Source organism: Phalaenopsis equestris, unplaced genomic scaffold, assembly GCF_001263595.1.
Source record: "Phalaenopsis equestris unplaced genomic scaffold, ASM126359v1 Scaffold233752, whole genome shotgun sequence".
Taxonomy (NCBI): domain Eukaryota; kingdom Viridiplantae; phylum Streptophyta; class Magnoliopsida; order Asparagales; family Orchidaceae; genus Phalaenopsis; species Phalaenopsis equestris.
The window spans coordinates 76,928-78,928 of record NW_018251688.1 but is presented as its reverse complement, the minus strand read 5'-3'; the positions used below and the strand labels follow the sequence as shown (position 1 = coordinate 78,928).

At 40.7% G+C, this 2,001-nt stretch overlaps 1 protein-coding gene across 1 annotated transcript in view; it reads left to right on the top strand.

The window, feature by feature from the left end:
• Positions 1-1,707: 1,707 nt before the first annotated feature.
• LOC110038764 (carboxy-terminal domain RNA polymerase II polypeptide A small phosphatase 1-like) overlaps positions 1,708-2,001 on the top strand; it is a 34,122-nt gene continuing 33,828 nt past the window's right edge. The window contains exon 1 of the mRNA XM_020743666.1: positions 1,708-2,001. This exon is cut by the window's right edge and continues 195 nt beyond it. Within this exon, the coding sequence (XP_020599325.1) occupies positions 1,870-2,001 (132 nt within the window). The 5' untranslated portion in view covers positions 1,708-1,869.

Here is a 2,001-nt window from a genome sequence, read left to right as displayed (position 1 = left end):
TAATGATACACCATGTAGAGTAACAACCAGTTTTACAAAAGTAATAAAATATTCTACAGAGCAACACACCCCGAAGATGGTGTAAAATGCACCACAAATGATGTGTAATAGCACCCTAAAAATGATGCAATGTGTAATCCACATACAATGCATCAATGCCTCTCGAAGACGGTGCAACGATGCCTTCCAAAGACGATGTAACAACACACATCACAATAATTGCTTACAACCGTCGTACTCAAAATATGATGATTTCTTCTGAACTCATGAAGCTCTCTCCATCCATCCCACCACTACGCTCAACATGACCAACTACGACCTACATAGTCCACACCTCAGGCAACTCCCAACTTTGGCCTTTGCGGCTTGGAGATGTTATCACGTCTCATGCAATTCCCAACTCTGATCCCTTTAAATTACAAAAGTTATCACACTTCATACAGATCCTAACTTCAAAATTTGCGGAATAACGAATGCTATCACAACTCACTGCTACAACATATGTGACCAATATGGTTTACTTGGTACACAAGTTGTGCAATTACTAAATCTGGCTTTTGCGGCCACGGATGTTATCACAACTTTTACAAATCCCAAATTCAACCTCTACGACCTATAAATGATATTATAGTTCATTGCTACGGTTTATGTGACCAATTATGATCTTTGTGGTCCAGAGGTCATGTAGCTCACAACTTCGGCCTTTGTGGCTCAGAGCTCATGTATCTCACAACTCCGACCTTCGTGGCTTACTGAAATTATCACTGTTCATCTAGCTCCCAACTCTCGCTTCTGAGCCTAAGACTATTATTACAGCTCCTTGCTACGACATACGTGACTAACTACGATCTACAAAAGTCCACAACTAATGTAGCTCCAAGCTATGACCTCCATGACCTACAGAAGTTATCACAGCTCATCACATCATAGATGTTCCTCAGCTAGCGTAGCTTCCAACTTTTTCCTGTGCAACATCCAGACGTTATCGTAGCTCGCCACTGTGGTCTATGTGACTAGCTATGACCTACGTGGCTTACAACTTTTGCAGCTTTCTACTACGGTCCCTGTGACCAATCAACGCTTCTGAAACAACCATCTACAACTCACATAACTAACTACTACCATGCTTTTCAACTAAAGCCTCAAAGATAAGCTTGTGCTACAACCACAATCTACAACATTTACGGTGGACTACTGCCTCTATAATAAATGACTACAGATTTCACGGTTCGTTGTGGCTATTATTGTTGAAATATCGTTGTACATCACTTTGTACTTCCATCTTTCATAATGTAGGAGAAGGGTGTGTTTGTATTCTCACAATTACATAACAAATTATTTCAACTGGTCAAAACTCGTGATTTTCTCTTTTTAGGATTTTGCACTTGAAAACTTTTGGTCTGTCTATCTATCTCACATCACTAAAATGCTAAATTATTACTCCATCCCCGAGAATCTCGCGGCTCATATCATATGTATTGACATATTAATCATCTATATTTTAAATTTTTTGTATATATTATCCAATTTATGCCATGAACATAAAAATTAGGCGTTCCTTATATAAAAATTGAAGGGGAAGTAGTGGATATTTAAAAATTGAAAGAACCCAGAAATAGTAATGATAATGTGTTCGGGTGGAAGGCCTCGTTGCAAAATTTATATATAGGGCTAGCTGTCTAATTATTTTTAAACGAGAGGGACATCCGCAATATTTCACCGATAGCTGCGGAGCCCATAATTGGTCTCTCGTAGGAAACCATCAAATCTATCGCATTTGGCCATCCCCGATCTCTTGTACCTCGTCCTCAACAGTGGCCGAGGGACGGCCATTCTCTCAGAAAAAAAATTGATATTCCTTCCTTTCTGATGGCGGAGCTTGCAGATACGGAGGCATTATCGGCGGTGGCGGAAGATAGCCCGTCGGCGGTTCAGGGGTGGCGTGCGTTGATCGGATGGGTGAGTATCGTCCTTCAAGTAGTAATCCAGATCCTGCGGTTC